Here is an 18,564-nt window from a genome sequence, read left to right as displayed (position 1 = left end):
ATGCCCCCACCTTGGATAACAGTGATATCAGGGACCATTTATCTGCATCTGTGATCAGAGCTGACAACTCCACCTCTCTGTTCACACGTCGAACATCTGCCGAGATCTGCCTCTCTCAATATATTCCTCATCCCGCACCAGACTATCACTTTTGCCTAAATCTCTTTGCAATAGCTCCTAATTGTTCTGTCTTCACTTTTTTCTGCCCTAAAAAGATTATTAAGCATAAGGCTAAGAACTTTCACATATCTCAATTGAAGTTATCCCCCACGTTGCCAGCAGAGTCATCTTCCTAAAACACAGAGCTCTCAGAAACCGTCAATGGCCCCCATGGCAACATGGCAGAGGACAAAGGCCTGCAGGAGTTGAAGGCTCTTGGTCCAACACGCTCGTTACAGGATGACTCACCTACCATACCAGCCCACATGCCTTGTGCCCAGGCTCACCCAGCTCCTACTAGTCCCTTGGCCCAAGGATCCTTCATCCTCTTCCCCTAAGGAGCACAGGCTCTGGGGCCCGGCTGCACAAGTTCAAATCCCTGCTCTGCCAATTCCAAGCGAGAAGAACTCGGGCAAGTTATTTAACCTCTCTGTGCCTTACTCACGTCTTTTATATAATGGATATAACAACAATACCTATCACCTACCCTCATCAGACCGTCACAAGGCTCAGAGAGGGAGTGTTGAGGACAGTGCTATCTCAGTGTGCACTCCACTATCACCTTCAACAGTCGCCCCTGCCCATCTTCAGTGCCCGCTTTGACCTGATGTGCTTCTTGATTCTGACATTCTGGACTCAACTGTCCCTCCTCTGCTCTCCCCGCCAGGATGGCAGCCCTTCATATTCCCCCTCTTATTACAGGACAATTTTGTAGATTTCAATCCTTTCCACTAGAATAGAAGCTCCCTGGAGGCAGGGTCCAACATCTAGGTCAGTTTTTGGGGCTTTTTTTTTTTTTTTTTTGTGAGGAAGATCAGCCCTGAGCTAACATCCATGCTAATCCTCCTCTTTTTGCTGAGGAAGACCAGCTCTGAGCTAACATCTATTGCCAATCCTCCTCCTTTCCCCCCCCCCCCCAAAGCCCCAGTAGATAGCTGTACGTCATAGTTGCACGACCTCCTAGTTGCTGTACATGGGACGCGGCCTCAGCACGGCCGGAGAAGATGTGCCTCGGTGCACACCCAGGATCCGAACCCGGGCCGCCAGTAGCAGAGCGCGCACACTTAACCGCTAAGCCACGGGGCCGGCCCCTAGGTCAGTTTTAATTTCCTCACGGGCCCAGCAGACAGGGCTGCTCAAGCAACATTCGTCCAGCAACCAAATATTAAACCCAAGAATGGCTTCCGACCTGAGCTCAGAGAAACTGCCCTCAGGAGGCCTCCTAAGCAGGGTAATTTTTTCATCCGTGTGATTAGTTTAATGAACACATATCATAGGTGCAGAGCTGAACCAGGTGGGGTGGGATCGGCTCAGCTAAAAGATTGGTCCCTGAACTTGGCATGTATAACGGAATCAAAAGTCAGATATTTATAGCGTGAAATGAGATAAACCCAGGTGGGATCATATGAGCTAGTACGTGGAAGCACAGTCGAAATAATCTCCTTCATCCTTCTCTTCTAGCCAGAGACTCCACCAATAAATAGGGCCTTTGCCACATACGAGCCAAGCACAATGATTTCGCCGAATCCTATTCATGGTTTTATGAATCAATTCTTAAAAACCCCAAAAAACCAATTTTCTCCATTTCACAAAGAAGGAATGTTCTTCAAAAAGTTAAACATCTACTACAGTTACACAAACGATCGTAATGACATTTGCTCAGCACTTTGCACTTAATCCTTAAAAGCCTGTAGGATAAACAGCATCATCATTATGCCCATTTCACAGGCAGGAAACTCAGGCTCCAATAGCCAAAGTGACTTATGCAAAATTGCACAGGTAGTGTCAGGGCCAGAACACAAACTCTGGTCTCCAAATTCCAGATCTCTTTCATCAGGTCCCACAGCACCAACAGCGGGGACCAGATTTAGAACACACACATGGAGGCCCGCAGCCTGCATGGTGTGGGTGGTGTCAGCATCCTCCACACAAAAAGTCAACAGCTTCCTGTCCTCGAAGAGTGAACAAAAAGCAAACCTAAGTCCAGATAGTCATTTTTAACTTTGTTACTCAAAATAAAGTGCTGCATTTACAAAGTTTATCCTCCATCCTTCATTAGAGGTCAGCTCCCAAAATTCATCCTGTAGTTATAATTCAAGTTACCTTTCAGAGATAATTTCAACAGTAACACCTCGTATAGCACCTGCTCTGTGCCAGGCACTCTTGTAAGCACTTTACAGATTTACAGATTTATATAGATTACATAGATTAACACATTCAGCGCTCACAACTCTGTGAGGAAGATACTGCATGGCCTCCTGCACACACATGCACACATACGCATGGACGCACCCGCACACACACACACCAGACACAGTTCTAGAGCTGGGGATACATCAATGAACAAAACAAACCCTGCCCCTTCCCCGAGGTTAGAAGATAAAGTAACTAGTTCAAGGTCACATAAGTAGGAAGGGCAGAGGCAGGATTGGAAACCAGGCAGTTTGGCTCCAGAGTCCATGTTCATAACCCTTGAGCTCTTAACTCTTAATCTCTCTTGACTGGGTGTCCTGATCTGTCCCAAGGCATCAACAGGCTAGAAGGGACAGCAGGGAGACAGTAGCCATCTTTGTAGGGCACAGCTCCCTGATGGGTATAATGAGGGGGTCTGTCCAACCGGTCACCATTTGCTGCAAGCTGAGTTTATGCCAGACTCTGGCCTTGGCCCAAGAGCCAAGGATGCTGGGACACAGCCCTGCCCTCATGGATAGTGGGGAAAAACTGGCCAATATTTCCATTAGTATAATTGCAATCTGCCCTGAGCTATCACTGAGCCCAACACAACCTGTGAATTGGGGTGACTGCCCTAACTGTGGCTTAGGGGGCCACTGTGAACCAGTCTACCAACTTCCTCCTGGGCCAGCCCAGTGCATTTCCCAGCCCTACGTCCTTCACCTTAAAAAAAAAAAAATCAAAGTAATTTGATTCAGCCCTAGCCCTAGCTGAGCACTGACTCTGTGCTAAATCCCCAAAGCCTAATTACTCACTACTGTGCATGGTAATCTGAGGAGGTGTTTGTCTTCTCTCTCCCCTCGGACAGCCAATGAGCAAGATGCAGCAGTTGCTAGTAAGTGGTGCTCCAGGTACAGGAAACAACGCTGTGATTGCTCAGGAAGCGCTTGCAAATGCACTGTGCCCTCTGCTGAGAATGTCTTTCCTCTGCCACCTCCTACCCTTCGAGGCTGGGCTCAGATGTCTTCTCCTCCAGGGAGGGCACCCTTGCCCTGAACCACTATGCTCTTTCCTCCGGGGGTATGTGCTATAGCCTGCTCAGTTACTTGAGCCCCCACCTGTCTCCCTCATTCCACTGTGTGCTAGCTGAGAGCAGAGACTAGAGTCGGAGCCTAGTACAAGGCAGGGTGCATGGAGACTCAACAAAGGCACCTTGTATTTAATTTCTCAGGCAATTACTAGGAGACCCAGGACTGCAGCCTGCACTGTGCTGGATTAGCAGAGGCTGCCTCGGGCCCAGAAGCTGAGTGGTCGAGCCCTCCAACCTGCCAGGGGAAGATCCACTGTGCAGATAGCCCCTTCACTTCCCAGCCACACCGACCTTCTGTTCCTCTCCCAAGGGGGACATCCACTGCTCTTTCAGGAGAACCTGTAAATTATTCCGGCACATTTATTTTTCTTCTTTTTTAGTAAAATTCTATGCTCCAATAGCCTCTTCAATAATGGACATTGTTTAATAAAAAAGTCCCTTTTCAAGCATTTGAATTTTCTGTTGAGTTGAATGGATCTCTTCCACCCAAGGCAACACATGGCAATGCTTAATGATTTCCATTTTTAACTCAGGGAGGAACGTTCCTCCGAGTTCAAGAGGAAGCCGAGTGGGCGCTCGCTGGATTGCGGGAGGCCCGCATGGCGTCAGGAGCGGAGAATCTGGAAGTCGGGGGGGTAGCAGATGGCCTGGTGAGGAGGAGAGATTGCTAGTAGATGGCCCCGAGGGTTTGGACAAGGCAAAAAAAAAAAAAAACAACTTTTGATTGCAAACAAATCGGTATTAGAAACAAACTGAGAAGCGGCCCGCACGGATGTTTGCTGTTGCAATGGAGAGGCGTTCCCTGATTCTCAGAGGGGTACCCAGACAGGGAGGGAGGCTGCAAGGGGCAATGGAAGTCCTCATCTCTAAACTGTCTTTTTCCACCTCGTTTATTAATAATGATGGATAAGGATATAGGCTCACAATTCAGACCATCCAAATTAAAAGCCTCCACAGGAGATTTTTAGGGCAGCGCAACTATTCTGTACGACATTGTAATGGTGGATACGTGTTACTATACATCTGTTAAAACTCATAGAACGTGGATACATGTTACTATACATCTATTAAAACCCATGGAACGTACAACAGAAAGAGTGAATCCTGATGTAAACTAGGAACTTCAGTTTATAACAAAGTATCAATGCTGAGTCACCAGTTGCAACAAAGGTACCACACTAATAAAAGATGTTAAAAATAGGGGTAGCTGGGGGGCCACCCGGTGGCGCAGCCGTTAACTTTGCACGTTGTGCTTCGCAACCTGAGGTTCACCAGTTCTGATCCTGGGCACGGACCTACACATGGCTCATCAAGCCATGCTGAGGTGGCGTCCCACATAGGACTAGAGGGACCTACAACTAGGATATAGAACTATGTACTGGGGCTTTGGGGAGACAAAGAAAAAGAGGAAGATTGGCAGCAGATGTTAGCTCAGGGCCCATCTTCCTCAAAAAAAAAAAAAGGGGTAGCTGGAATGAGGGAGTAACATAGGAACTCTATTTTCTGCAAACCTAAAACTGCTCTAAAAAATAGTCTGTGAATTAAAAATACACACACACCTGGCATGCTTCTTGCTGGCTGGCTGACCTTGGACTAGTTACTTAATCTCTCTGGACCTCCTTTTCTTCATTTGCAAAAGGAAGGTACTAACAGCACCTACCTACAAGGTTGTTATGAGGAGCAAGTAAGTGACTCCACAGAGAGCCCTCGGAATAGCACCCAGTGCAGACTACGCTGGTGTCAGCCATGATCATTACGATGACAGCAGCTACTGTGTGCTCAGTACGCGTTAAATACTTGTATACATCATGTGGGTTAAGTCTTGCAGCTGCCCGATGAGGCAGGGAGGAACTGCTGCTAGCCTCATCTTACAAAAGAGAAAACCTGAAGCTCAGAGAGATTATGTAACTTGCCCAAGGTCACACAGCCAGCCAGGATGGGTGAGCTGGGACTCAAACCCGCTCCTCTGCCTTCACCACATCAAACTGCCATCTCCAAGAAGGAAAGAGCTGGTGCTTACTGGGACAGGAGCCTTTTCTGGCTGCTGGAAATCTTGGTACTTATCTAGTGCAACCTCGTTTTGTTGAGAGAGAGAGAAACCCCAAATGCCAGGCAGGATCTTGGCACAGCCAATGCTAGAATCCAGATCTTCAGCTCCCAAGCCGTGTGACCCACCTGTATAAGACCCACCGGTATAAGAGCCCCACGCCAGTCCCCCAAAAGGCAAAGAGTGAGCATATTGATGACAGGCTGCTGTCTTCCTTGGCCTCCATTTGGGATCATGTTGGTGATAGGCTCTGTTAGCCTATCACTGTCCCAAGGGGGTTGGTGACACTTTCTCCAAGAAGCCACCTGGCTCTTTGGAGGTTGCCCTGCCCAGGAAACCCCCTCCCCAGGCTGGACCTCCTGCCCCTGCCATCAGGAACAGTAACTGAACAGAGCTCTCCCTGCCCACAGTGCTAAGTTCAATTCTTGCTTTTCCAACCCAGGATTTGCTTTTATGTAACAACTTGAAAACTTCAGATGTGTGACTCGTCTCCCAAGCTTGCTGAAGCAGCATCTGAACAGACTTTCCTTAAGAATCCAGACGCTTCTTGTCGCCAGTACCACCTCACCTCCACACCCACACGTCCTGATGTACTTTTTGCAGCTCTGGATCCCCTCCTACAAATCTCGCCTTCTCATGCTTTCTGCACCTCTGCTCCCCACACAGGGGCACCTACAAAGACCCACTGCAGGAGGTACCTGCTCAATGATCTCATCTCCTCCTAACCAGCCTCAATGCCAACACTTATGCACGGGAGCCCACACCCGCTAGACTCCGCCACCCCTCTCCTCCCACTGTGGCTTTATATCAGTCCTGGTACAGAATAAAAAGGGTAGACTAGAGCCAAGTTGACCACAGAAGATCCTCCATGTGGCACCTGCATCCAATTCCTCTGCTCTCCCGAAAGGCTAGGAACCACCTTCATCTTCCATCTCTCTCAAGCACCCCTCTGTCAACCCTCTCTTCCCAGCCTCCCTTCTATGAACACTTATGGACCAAATGTTTATGTCCCCCCCAAATTCCTGTGTTGAAGCCCTAACCCCCAAAGCAATGGTATTTGAGGATGGGGCCTTTGGGAGGTAATTCAGGCTAGACGGGGTCATGAGGATGGAGCTCTGGTCTGATGAGATCATCAGCCTTATAAGAGACACCAGAGAGCTCACTCTCCCTTGCTCTCTCCCTGCCATGGGAGGACACAGCAAGAGGGCAGCAGTCTGCAAGCCAGTTAAGAGAGTCCTCACCAGACGCCAACTACGCTGACACTCTGATCTCGGACTTCCAGCCTCCACAACTGTGAGAAAATACATTCCCGTTGTTTATGCACCCAGTCTATGGTATTTGTTACGGCAGCCCGAGCTAAGACATGCCACCAGGCATTCCAAGAGACATATTTGAAAAGTGGAAAACCAAACATGATGAAGCAAATCCCTCCAACAACAATGGGGGGAACCAAGCTCCCCTCTCTCTCTTCTTCTTTTAAACATTGGGCATAGGATGTTGGGGAACCTAAACAAACAGGGGGACATCGTGGAGGAAGGACCACTGATTTAATCTCAAATGTGGGAGGAAAGGCAGTGTAAGAATGGGGGCAGCCATGCCCACCCCAGCTAAAATGCCAAAATGTAAAGTAACACCTGCCAAGAGACAAAAACCAAACAGTTTTCCTTTTTAGAGGCAAGTTCTACAGGGTATGCCATCCTCCAGCATCCCAAATCCTCAAAAGATAACAAAATCAAAACAAGAAATTTTTTCCAGAGGAGAAAAGAAACAATGTTTGGCAAGATGTTTAGTTCTTATCACCATAAAATTCAATCGACAAATATTTTTTCCAGTACCTACTATACACAGGCATTGTATCACCTCTGGGTAAGCGGATAATGATAAAAAGGGAAGCTAACGTCTGAGCACGTATATGTGTATTACTTAATGGATATTAACTCGTTTAATTCTAACAACCTTATGAGGTAGATGCAATTATCACCCACCTACAACCCCCATTCTACAGAAGGAAAAACTCAAGCACTTGCTGTGGTTTTAAAAAGCAAACAAGGCTCTTACCATTTATATTCTTGTTGGGGGAGGCAAACAAACAATACACCAACGGACAGAATTAGTGCCTGCAAAGAGCAAAAGCAACCAAGCCAGTGACCTGGAAGGCTCCCCTTCCAGGGTGGGTGACCAGGGGTAGTGAGTGGGGCACTGCAATGATAAGAAGGAGCTCACCACGGAAGATCTGGGGAGGATGAGCAAGGTTCCCAGAGCTCCAAAAATCGGCCACAGAATGCGTCCATCACTGGTTCTGGTTTCATGGGCTGGGGCTAGGCCCAGGCATCTGTACTTTTCAGAGCCCCCGATTATTTCTCACCTGCAGGCCAGTGGTGAGAGGCAGCAGGTCCCACCCTCATCTGTCTTCAAACTCTCCAGGTGTCCCCACCGAGAGACGTGTGGAAACTCTGGCTCCTGATATGGACGGAAGGTTTGTGTCTCCCCAGAATACCTATGTTGAAGTCCTAACCCCCTAATTTGATGGATTAGGAGGTGGGGCCTTTGGGAGGTAATTAGGTTCAGACGAGGTGATGAGGCTGGGGTCCCCATGATGGGATTAGAGCCCTTATAAGAAGAGGAAGAGAGACCATATCTCATGCTCTCTCGCCCCACCATGTGAGGACACAGCAAGAAGGTGGCCGTCTGCAAGCCAGGAAGCAGGGCCTCACCAGGAATGCAACTAGCCAAAACCTTAATCTTGGACTTCCAGCCTCCAGAACTGTGAGAAATCACTGTCTGTGTTTAAGCCCCCAGTCTACGGTATTTGTGACAGCAGTAAGACGGTTAAGCTAAGACAGTTCCCAAGGGACTCAAAGTCACAGCCTCTCACTCCTATTTCATGCATTTTGCATAGATGGATCCACTTCTCTTTTTTAGTGCTTGCTCTGCACAGATCCTGAAATAAAAATCTAAGGCCTAGAGGCCCAGATCTCTGGGGGAATATAAATTAATCATTTTTTCGTAGACCTCAGTGGTCAAAAATGAAGCAGATTTTTTTTTTAGCTTCCCTACATTTAAAAAAGAAACCCAACTGGCTTTCAGGAAAATTGCTACGTTAAACCAAGTCTTAGCCTTCATTCAACATTCAAATGCTTACTGAACACCTACCAAGTGTCAGGCAGCGTGCTAGCCCATCTTCTCAGCCCTTGGTTTGCATCCAAGAATCATCTGGGGATCTCATTAGCATGCAGATTCTGAGTTACAGTAGGTCTGGGGTGGGCCTGAGACTCTGCGTTCCTAACAAGCTCCCAGGCGGTACCAACCACACTGAGTAGCAGGGCTCTAGCCAGTGAGCATCAACTCGGGCATCATACTGGAATCACCCAGGGAGCTGTTTTTAAAAAGTACTGATTTCTGGGGCCTTCCCCGTTGCTTAGCATTTAAGTGCACGCGCTCCGCTACTGGTGGCCTGGATTTGGATCTCGGGTGCACACGGACACACTGCTTGTCCGGCCACACTGAGGCCGCGTCCCACATACAGCAACTAGAAGGATGTGCAACTATGACGTACAACTATCTACTTGGGCTTTGGGGAGGAAAAGGGAAAAACGAGGAGCAGGATTGGCATGGATGTTAGCTCAGGGCTGATCTCTCTCAAAAAAAAAAAAAATACGGGGCCCGCCCGGTGGCGCAAGCGGTTAAGTGCGCGCGCTCTGCTGCGGCGGCCCGGGGTTCGCTGGTTGGGATCCCGGGCGCGCACTGACGCACTGCTTGGTAAGCCATGCTGTGGCGGCGTCCCATATAAAGTGGAGGAAGATAGGCACAGATGTTAGCCCAGGGCCGTCTTCCTCAGCAAAAAAAGAGGAGGATTGGCGGATGTTAGCTCAGGGCTGATCTCCTCACAAAAAAAAAAAAAAAAATACATTTAAAAAAAAAAAGTACTGGGCCAGCACGGTGGGGCAAGCAGTTAAGTGCGTGCATCCCGCTGTGGCGGCCCGGGGTTCGCACTGACGCACCGCTGGTCAAGCCATGCTTTGGCAGCGTCCCATATAAAGTGGAAGGAGATGGGCGTGGATATTAGCCCAGGGCCAGTCTTCCTCAGCAAAAAAAAAAAAAAAAGGACGAGGATTGGTAGATTTTAGCTCAGGGCGGATCTTCCGCACACACACACAAAAAAGTACTGATTTCTGGGCCCCACTCCAGACCAGTGAAATTAGATGCTCCAGGGATGGCCCCTGGGCATTTCAAAAGCTCTTCAGTGATTTGAATGTGCGGCCAGGGTTAAGAATCTCTCTCTGAGCATAGAGCAGTGAGCAAGGCAGCCCTCAAGGGGAGAAAGACGACAAATAAGTGAATTATTTTGGATGGTGATACATATCATAAAAACAAGACAGGGTAACATGACGGGGGGTGGGGGGGGCATCGAAGCTGCAACACAAATGAGATGGAAACACCACCAAGATCTGGGGAAATGACCCCAGACACAGCAAAGTGCCCAGACACGGAGTTTTAAAGGATGCCTAGAACAGGGTCCCATAAGTGTTTTTAGAAAATGAAGTTCTCTCTCTTCTCGTAGGCAAAGAGGAGCGTTTGGAAGGGACAGACAATAAGACACAGCCCTTGCCCCAGAAGTCCTTATGAAGACGTGAGCTAACATCTGTTGAATGCCCACCGCGGGTGGACAGCTCAGCTCTGGGTGCTCTGACACAGGAGGAAAGTCTTAAAGCTCCATCTTCCCGCATCCCTAAAAGACCTCACCTGGTAGATCAGGCTGGGGGGCCCTCTAGGAGACGGACGCAGAGCAGAGCCTCCAAGGATGCAAGAACCCCCCCGGGGTGCTTTATGGGCAACTCCTCTGTGTAGAGAAGAGGGCAGCCATTGGACACCACCCTCTGTCACCCTCCTGGAACTCAAACTAACTGGGAGGGAGCTGGGGTCCACCTTTATCACAGCAGCAGCTCCTGGATGGGACCCTGTGGTGAACAGTCAGAAAGAACTGAGTGCCTGCTCCCCCAATGCCCAAGCTGGCCGACTCCAGGTGGAGCTCTGGTGTTGGAGGAGGCCTCAGCCCCTCCCTCCAGAGATGGAGCCTGTGACCCATGTCTAAGCCAGTCTAGACCCGCAGGCCCCTGGCTGGAGCGACTGCCTTAAGGAGGTCACGTGACCCAAGCCAACAGAACCTGGGGGCTTCCACACAAGCACCTTGGCCACAGGGGCTCTTTCCAGCATTTCTGGGTCTAGGAAGACACAGCGCTGGAGCTGGTAACCACCTTCCCACGCTGGAGGACAGCTGAGTCCAGAGAGAGAGAAACTGAGTCACAACACTTCTTAACCTTTGATCTCATACTTGACTGAGCCAATAAATTCCCTTTTTTTGCTAAACCCAGTGTGAGGAGGTTTTCTGTCTTTGCAGCAGAGGACTGCCTCATCTAGATGCCAAGACTACACAGAACTGCATCAGACTCGCTCACCCTCCTCCGAGCCCCTGAAGTGGCTCCCATGGGGCTGCTGACTGGGGGACCTCTGTGATCCTTGTCACCAAGTCTTGCTTGTGTCAGGATCCTGTCTTCTCTACTCGATTGTGAGCCATTTGATGACAATGGCTGCCTCTTATACTTGCTTATATTCCCCACCAAGTGCCCACCACAGGGCCGGACACACAACAGCAACTTGTGAAACGGAAAGGGGGCTGGGTATTCTCGTGGCCCGGGGAGGAGGCGTCAGCCCCACCTGGGCTGGGAGGAGAGCTGGGGCAGGTGCAGTGGAGGGGGGTGGGCATGGGATCTGGAGCTAGGTGACCCAGGGATGCTCCTGCCTGCCAAGAGATCTTGGGAAGTTACTAAACTTCTGAGACTCGAATTCCTTCCTCTTTGCAAAAATACTGTAAGGATTAAAGTGCTTAATATTCAAAGTGTACTTTCGTTCCATCATTTGACCAATATTTACTGAGCCCTTTCTACATGCAGGGCCCTGTTTTGGAAACAGTCAACACAAAGCATCATGGCAAATGTTAATTATTGCTAAAGACATTGCCAATTTCCCTCCATATGGGGGACAAGGCCAGGTCCTCCTGCCAAACAGGACTGACTGCTCCACAGTTAGTGGAATAGTTTTTAATCAGGCAGTACACTGAAGTTATGGGGGCAACAACAAGCAGAGAACTCTATCCCAGGAAACTGGGCCCTATCTAAGCTGACGTGCCCAGACTAGACGTGATGAGGAGGAGGGCACAGCCAGCTCAAAATGAGAGTGCCAGTGAGCTGGAAACCAGACAAAAATGCACTAACCCTGTCTTTACCCAGAGTAGCTAAGTATTCCCCACGTGGATGGTGCTAATTCTAGCATCTCAGGTGCCTGGAGTGAGAAGAGGGGCCCCGACATTAGTCCCCAGCCGTACACGTGTTCACGTGCCAGTCGAGCACACGCACTTCGGGCTGATGAAAGATGTCCTGGGGGAGTTTAAATGACAGGACAGACACTGCCGCCTGCTGGGTCCTCTGTGTAGAGAAGGGATAGATGGGAGTTCAAAGGGAATCCCAGTTGTTTCTCTGCAAGCCTGTGCTCATCCACCCTCCACGTCCCAAACAGACTTCTCCGAAGGCATCCTGAGGGAAGGGAAGTTGGTGGCTTTGAGGGAAGGCCCTGGCCTTCTTAAGTGCGGGGAACCAACCAAACATTTAGTCACACAGGCCCAGGAGGTTCCAATGCCAGCTCCATCACTTACAAGCTTTATGACTTTGAGCAACTCGTGCCTCCTCCCTCGAACTTTCCTCACTTGTCAAATGCAGATAAGACCTGCCTATGAGAATAAGACACATGAAGACTACCATGCAAACCTTTCCTTTGCTCTGGGTCTCCATTTCCTTTTATGCACAGCCCCACGCAGAGCTCTACCAGATTCTTCCAACAACCTAGGAGCAGCAAGTACTATTCTGCCCATTTTACAGGCGAGAAAACAGAGACCTAAAACGATTATTGACTTGCCTGGCAACTTGGTGGAAAAGCCAACTGGTACCCACAGTACTATAAGACCTCATAGTTCCCAAAAGTCTTTTGAATACATTGTCCCACTGGATCCTTCTCACCGACTGCCCAGTGTTGGAGCCAGCACTAAACCTGAGGCCTGGGCAGCATCCAGTCACCTCGCTGCTTGCTGGTACTCTCTCCCGAGAATCTTCTTCACCCATTTAAGCAAAATCTGCCTATGGAAGAACAGATTAGATGCCATGCCTGGGTCCCTATATTCTCTGACCCCCTAGAGAAGTCTGAAGAGGAACATCAAAACTGCATCCCAGGGCAAGAGATCCACCTCTGGGGCTGGAACGACACCTAGGAACTCCCACTCCAGAGAAACGGCCCCAGCACCCCAGAGTGTCCTACTCCTACAGCTGCCCAGCATGGTCTGACCCCAGTAGGTCATCTCAAAGTGCCATCTGCCAGAGCATCTGCTCATCGATTTGCTGCCCCTAGAAGCTCCATTGAATGGGCACAGTGAGTAAAAAGGGAAAAAAACAAAGACACGTGGGCAAACAAAATCAAGAGAGCAGGGGCAACATTGAGCCTCTAGGAGCATTGTGAGAACAAAAACGAAATTTTAAAACTCTTCAACGTGACCTTTTCAGTTGTTGGATAAAGAGAGTACTTGAGTTGCTTAGCAGCACAATTAACATCTGTACAGGACCTTTCAATGTTTACAGCTACCCTTCCCCACTCAGGTTCATAAAACCACCTTTCTCAGCTCTGGCAGTCACTGTCCACAGAAGCACCATCTCCAGGCCAAATGCCTGGGGGGAGGGTGGGGAAAATCTATTTCTTACCAGGATCTGTGCAATTCTTCGCTGTCTGAGTCCCGTTCACTGGTGCCATCAGCTTTCTGTTTCTCCACGTGTCCGGTAGAACATGTTTGCTAGCAGAAGCTGTTCTGTGCCCTGGATTGGAGAATAAATCACAGACACCCATTAGGTCAGTGTGGAGCCTGCATCCTCACGATGACCTTACCTGTCTGTATCCAGCCGTGTTAGCAGCAGCCCTGTTTGACTACTGAGAGCCACCTGTAGGGAGTAATACAATGACTGGAAACAGTATCACCTGCTTATATACAGTAATCTGCTTCCTAGATCTAGTTCATTGTTTCTAGTCCCACACAGTCAGCATGTGATCTGACCTTGGCCAAGATCGCTCTGGTCGCTGCCCCTCACAGGTGCAACAAAGGGTTTAGATAGGTGACCATTAAATTCTGGGCCAGTAAACATGCTCAGGTGTCCCCGGCCTGGAGGAACTACAAATGGATAGTAAGTCAGCAAGCAGGGGGAGAAGGTCGATGCATCTGGTCCAGGGCTTCTCACCCTTGAATGTGCACACAAATCACTGGAGACCTTGTTAAAATGCACATTCTGATTCAGTAGGTCTGGGCTGGGACCTGAGACTCTGTATTAACAAGCTCCCTGGTGTTGCTGATCCTGCTGGTCCAAGGGCCACACTGGGTAACAAGGGAGATCACTGGTGTGGACGCCAGTGACCAGATGCAGTTAAACCCCTAAAGGTGCTTCCTGATCCAGCAAAGAAAAATGATTCTAACTTTAAGACCTTTAAAGTATTCATTTACCTCTCCTGATGCGCACACTGCTTCAGTGGGGTAATAACACCTCTTCTATGATGCTGACATCTAAGAGCCTCTAAGTATTTCATCATTTCTGGTGTGTAATAGAGGGAAAAACACACTGACTTGGCCAATTACAAAGCATCAGGTATTAAGATGTTCAAATAACCTTTCTGGGTTTCTGTTGCAAAGAGCCACTTTTAGACCTTGTATCTTCAAATCACAAAGTTTGGACTTTGAAAGGCAGTATTTTTTTTATAAGAGTTTAATCATGTTCAACCTAATTTCCACCAGTCACTGTAAACTTCTCTAAATGGTCCCTTTCTAACTGCTCAAGCAAGTACCACGCGCTTTATCTCCATGTCCAGGTTGCTAAATCACCAACATTTGTTTCAGTTTTAAAATGTGAAAAACAAACTAAAAGGTCCACAGCATCCAACTAAAAATGGGAATGTTAGCCAAGTGAATGTCTTCTGCAGGTCCCACATGGGCTCACAGACCCCGCTCCACCCCCAAACAGATATTCTCTGTAAGTTTCTCCTCTCCACCTCAAATCTGCGTATCCTAAGCGACTCCCAAGTCCCTGGATCTCTTCTTGGATGGAGTGTGGATCGCGGCTCCAGACACCAGCGCTCACCTCCCATGGGGATTACGAGTTGAGAGAAGCGATGCTGAAACATGGCAGCAACCCCCCGAGGGGAGAGACCGCCCCAGTGCTTTTGGGGTTTGGCGAGGAAACGTCAGAACACCCAGGGCGTCCCTTTGGGCCCGGGCAGGAGCGAGGGGGAACCGCTTCCCAGCCTCTGAATCTGGGTTTTCGAGGGACGCGGAGCACAACCCTCTCCACTCCGCAGAACAGGAAGACGGACCACTCCGTTTCGTCCACCCCAGGCCAAGAGAACCACACCTGGACCCCGCCGCTGCGCTGCCCATTCCCCATGCACGCCAGGGACAGAACACTGGCACCGAGGGGCCAGCGCTTCAGGCTTTTGTCTTAGTAACACAGACCCGCAGCCGCGTCCTGAACCCCCGGGGGCCGCGCGCAGCTCAGGGGAACTGGCGCCACAGCTCAGAGCATAGATATCAGCCCTCCTGGGTGCGCTCTACCTGCCCAGTGGGGAGGGGACTGAATGAACCCTTGGGACTAACCTGACGGGGAAGGAAGCGGGGGAAACCTCGAGGCTGCCCCGCGGCGTCTCAGCCCAAGCCCCCTAACTCCGGCACCTACCCAAGCCGCCGAAGAGGCCGGACGCACAGCACACCACAGCCAGCACCGCGCACACGAAGCCAACTTGCTGCGGCAGCATCTCTCGCCTCCTGCGAACTTTGTGCGGCTGGAGGGACCCGCGGAGCGCCATCCCGGAGCGCCTGGGTGCCCTCCCTGGGAGAGGATGGGGAGCTTCAGGGGCCAGAGTGCTATCTGTGGCCGAGCGGCGCTGGGGCTGGAGCGGGCGACGCGAGGCTCAGAGGTGAGGGGCTGCGGGCCAAAGCTTCATGGCCCGCGGGAGAGGTCGGTGGGAAAGCCCGGAGGTAGGAGGGGAGGTGGGGGCGCGCGGCAAAGCCGAAGCTCAGAGTCCCGCGCGCGGCGTGCGCGCTCCGCGCACCATGGCTCCCTGGCGAGGACGCGACGCCGGCACGGTGGCGCTGGCGGCCCTGGCTCGCAGGGCTGGCGCAGTCCCGGCGCTGGAGCCTCTACCTGCCGGCTCAGCCTCGGCGCGCTCGCCCGGCCGCAGCCCTGGCAGCAGCGTGCGGGGGCGCCCGTGGGGAGCACTCAGTGCGCCCCCGCGCCCCGCGCAGCCGCTCCCACTGACAGCATCCTCCCCCTCCAAGTTTGCGGCGGCTGCCCTCCAGCGATGCTCTCCTGCTTCCCGGCGAGCCGAGCCCCGGCAGCCTACTGCAGGCAGGGAGAAGGCAAGCGGGACGCGCGGGACCTGCGACCCTCGCCGCGAGCGGCCTCGACGTCGGCCCTCCCGGGGGCGAGCTCTCCCCGGGAACTTTCTCTCCGGCTGCCGGCGCCTGCGTCTGCGAGGCCTTGGCGCCTCCCGCCCGCAGCTCACGCATCCCTTCTCCTCCCCTCCCGCCCGCCTCCCACCCCCCTCCGCAGCACGTGTACTCCTCCCCTAGGGCGCACTCGCCGGTGCGCTCCTCCCTTCCCCCCGAGAGGCTCAACTACTGACCAATATAATCGCCCTTTTTCTCTCCCTCCTCCCTTGTGGAGCCGAAACGAGCCCCTCCTCTACCCTCCGAGGCTGCTGCAGAGAGGAACAGGTTATGGCACCCCAGGGGCTCTCGGAAAAAGGGTTTCGGTAGAGCGGCCCCTCTTGTCCGGGCTCCCCCACGACCCCCGAGGCGACCCGAGGCCCCCACCACCCCCCTGGGGCGGGAGATGCACGAGAAGATTAATTGCTCGAGCAGAGCTAACAAACAGGTTTTGCACCAACCCGGCAAGCGCCCGCGCCCGCCGGGACCGGCTCCTGCAGGGCTCTCGGGGCGCGCGGGGGGCCGGCGGCGGGGGCGCAACGCCGACCTGCAAAACGGTCAGACCGGGCAGAGGGAGAAACCCGCGAGTTCTGCCGCTAACAGTGCAGCTTTTCATGTTGTGGAGCCTTACCGCTTCACAGGGCACTCTGGTTTTTGTGTTTTGTTTTTCCTTCTTCTCTCGGATCGGCTCTCTAGTGTAAACCGCTTTAAAAATGGGGCAGGAGGGAGAATTTCAGAAGAGCAGCGACGGAGGTGTGATCGAGCTGCAAGCAGGCGGTGGACCTTCAGCGGAAGGGCCTCAGCACAGAGGGTTTGTGTCTACCCCTGGGACCGACTGCCTTCCCTGGCCAGTTCATCCCGCACCTAGTTATGGCGTGCGAGGGGTTAAGTCCACTTGGAATCCTTTTTGGAACAAGGCCAGCTCTGTTTAATTAAATAAATACACACCCACCGTGCGAGGGACCTGTGCCAAGTGCCAGCCAGAGAACAAAACAAAACAACCAAAAAATGTGCAAGATTCAGTCCCTGCTTTCAAGGAACCCTAAATCAAAGGGGAACCAGACCCTTAGATAAATGCCTGTTTAGTAGGATTAGTTTTAAAAGTCACGGTTTTGCAGAATGTGCATTATTCCCTCACTACTCAAAATGTGGTCCACAGCAGCAGGAGCTTTGCCTGGGAGCTTACAAGAAATTCAGGCTCTAAGGTTCCAGCCAAGACCTACTGAGTCAGAATGTGCAGTTAACCAGACCTCCTGGAGATGTGTGTGCACATTCAAGTGTGAGAAGCATGGCCCAATGCCTCTAGCTAGTCACCATCTGCATGACAACTTTGCTTGTGTCAGCCTGACATAGTGACCCAGGCAAGAGGTACCTGGAGGGACAGGAGATGGAGAAGATTCACTAATTGTTTTCAGCAGCCCCGTTTCAGTACCCACAAAGATACTGAAGGCATGAACACACGACTCATTGCAGTGGAAAATCCTGGGGGAAATGAAATGGAAAAGGCGGGGGTTGGCCTTCTGTGGAACAGCCCAGGCTTCTGTTGCGTCTCTAGAGATGCCTCACCACTGAGCCTCACCCTCCATATTGGTGACTTGTACCAAGCATGCCTGCCAGTGATGGAAAAGGCACTTTTTATACCTTTGCAGAATTTTCTTCTCATTGACTACGCTGTACGAGGATGCATTTATCAATAGCAAATAGAAGACCTTATTTGCTTAAATGTTACGTATGTCACTTGGAAAGCTAGCCAAGGGCCCTTGGCATCATATTTAAGCCAAAGGAAAAAGTTACAGTGATCATATTGGAGGCTGTTTCCCGCCCGTAACACAGCATGAGGCTCACGATGGTTAAATCAACTCCAAGGAACAAGATGGCATCTTTGTTACTAGGATTTAATATTTTCTTAAACCTCTTGTCCGTGGAGCTCACTGAGGGCTGGTGAAAATAGAAATTTTTGAGTCCACAACAGGCCAAAGGAATCATCAGGTGTCTGTCTTTAAACATTTAGCCAGCTCTTTAATAGAATGTTTTTTCTTTGACATCTTTCACCTGCTCTCTGTTAATAGTGAGAACCCTTGGAATAATTTCACAGGCACAAATGGATTGCTTTTATTTGACAGTTTAAAAAGCAATTCGTTTGAAATTGTACTTTTTGCTTCATTTAAATAGTGCCCATTACCAAATAGCCTGGGCTACAGCTCTAATGACTCACCCGCAGAAGAGAGAATTGGGTTTTAGGTACCTTTCAGATTCAGAGCATTCAGAAGCATTTTCTAAGTCAGCAAGGCCATGGGGACAAATGGAAAATGCATTTCTGGATTTATCTTAGGCTCTCTAGGTGTGGCGTCAATGCCATTGGATTCAGAGTATCCCCTCTGTGACCGTGTTTTCTTCTGATGTGACATAGGAGACTGTACACACGGCTGCACAGTTTTGGCCATTTTGATAGGAAGGCCCAGTCTGTGGGGATGGGCGTGATATTTTTTTCTTAAAAATTCTTTCCTATGACATGAAAAGCCTCACTATTTA

At 50.7% G+C, this 18,564-nt stretch overlaps 1 protein-coding gene across 1 annotated transcript in view; it reads right to left on the bottom strand.

Annotated features, from left to right (window-relative positions):
- SLC24A4 (solute carrier family 24 member 4) overlaps positions 1-16,011 on the bottom strand; it is a 157,622-nt gene extending 141,611 nt beyond the window's left edge. The window contains exons 1-2 of the mRNA XM_058567578.1: positions 15,281-16,011; positions 13,271-13,381 (exon numbers count right to left, since the gene is read on the bottom strand). Of these exons, the coding sequence (XP_058423561.1) occupies positions 13,271-13,381; positions 15,281-15,410 (241 nt within the window). The 5' untranslated portion in view covers positions 15,411-16,011. The remainder of the gene's footprint in view (positions 1-13,270; positions 13,382-15,280) is intronic.
- Positions 16,012-18,564: the final 2,553 nt, after the last annotated feature.

This window comes from Diceros bicornis, chromosome 24 (genome assembly GCF_020826845.1).
Source record: "Diceros bicornis minor isolate mBicDic1 chromosome 24, mDicBic1.mat.cur, whole genome shotgun sequence".
Lineage (NCBI taxonomy): Eukaryota > Metazoa > Chordata > Mammalia > Perissodactyla > Rhinocerotidae > Diceros > Diceros bicornis.
The sequence above is the reverse complement of the archived record's forward strand: the minus strand, read 5'-3'. Positions and strand labels throughout refer to the sequence as shown.